The sequence below is a fragment of the Hyposmocoma kahamanoa genome, unplaced genomic scaffold (genome assembly GCF_003589595.1).
Source record: "Hyposmocoma kahamanoa isolate Upper Pololo Valley unplaced genomic scaffold, ASM358959v1 97552, whole genome shotgun sequence".
NCBI lineage: Eukaryota > Metazoa > Arthropoda > Insecta > Lepidoptera > Cosmopterigidae > Hyposmocoma > Hyposmocoma kahamanoa.
In genome coordinates, this window is record NW_020655392.1 from 5,279 (window position 1) to 6,786 (window position 1,508).

Here is a 1,508-nt window from a genome sequence, read left to right on the forward strand (position 1 = left end):
TATATGGAATGCTCTGAATAATAAATGCAAACAGACATATGACCTGGTATGCATAAATATTGACAAAGATCACTTCAAGGACCTGTCACATTCATATAAAGAAAATTGGCTCTGCCCATTTTGCGTATGCTCGCGACTAAAAGGAGATAACACGTCCACACCAGTACGTTCGCCCAACAACAAATGCAATAATGTAAACACGCTCCTCGGAAGTAGACAACCTGTGAGAAAACCCTCTACTACTAAGGATGTGCCGTCGACAAATATCGAAATGTCAAAGCTGGTATCTGAATTACGTCAATTTAGGCAAGAAGTAACCGAAGTGAAGCAACAAAACTTGGAAATAAGAAAACACATGTCCTCAATTTTAGACACTTTGAGTAACACTCTGAAAGAGCATTCCAAGAAGCTACACGACGCACAATTGGAAATTGTAGATCTCAAAGTGACTATTGGGCATCTTCAACAACAAATTGCTACACGCGAACAGGACGTTTTGAGAAACGATGTTGAGATTTCTGGAATCACGGAACAGCCGAATGAAAATCTTTATCACATAGTTATAACGGCTTCGCAGAAAATAGGAGTTGAGCTGTCAGAAAACGATATTGCAGACGTCATTAGAGTAGGTCCGAAAATTCAAAGATCTGTGAATTCTGAACAAAACATTGCAGTACAGCGTCTAATAGTTCTGAAGTTGATGAGAAAACGAAAACATGATGAGTTGATTAATGCTGCAAAGTCCAGGATAAACTTAACATCCGAAAACGTAGTGTATGGTCAACCAACAAAAATATACTTTAATGAAAGACTTACGAAAGAAAATCGCCGGTTATTTCGTGAGTCTAGATTACGTGCAAAAGAATATGCATTTCGCTTTACCTGGATTCGAAATGGCGGTATTTACGTTAGACGAGACGCCGGGACGCCGGCAATTAGGATTTCATCACTGCACGACCTGGACCAAAAAGTCGGCATTCCTAAACCTTCAGAAGAGAACTACTCATCGGGACCTTATGATAAATAACGCACACACACTCAACATAGCCCCACACTAGGGAAACCCTGTGTCGCGGGTGCCATGGACACACACATAGACAACCACAAATTACACCCAAACTCACGAGAGAAATAAATGTAAGCCATACAAACATTTCTCCCGGCCCGGGAATCGAACCTGGGACCTCTGCGTGGCAGTCCGGCATGGTAACCGTTCGGCCATTATGATCTTTGGTATATACCGCTCCCCGTCCTTCACAAATGCCAGCGGCTTCCTTCGTTCTCTGGACGCTGTCCTATGTAATGCCAGGAGTTTGCGTAATATTATAATTACTGGCGATCTGAATCTCGATATATGTTCCGTACCTTTGAGTGAGCAGTGCTCAGAATACTTATATATCTTAACAGCGCACCAGCTGCTACCAGCTATCACTAAACCATCCCGAGGTGAAGCATGTCTGGATCATTGTTTTGTAAAAAAGCCTGAAAAGGCGGTAGGTATGGTTTGT

The 1,508-nt window shown here is 42.2% G+C and overlaps 1 protein-coding gene across 1 annotated transcript; it reads left to right on the forward strand.

Moving 5' to 3' along the window:
- Positions 1-271: 271 nt before the first annotated feature.
- Positions 272-1,027, forward strand: LOC113238690. Its single transcript, XM_026475526.1, has one exon. It carries the CDS (start codon positions 272-274, stop codon positions 1,025-1,027), a length of 756 nt encoding a protein of 251 aa, XP_026331311.1.
- Positions 1,028-1,508: the final 481 nt, after the last annotated feature.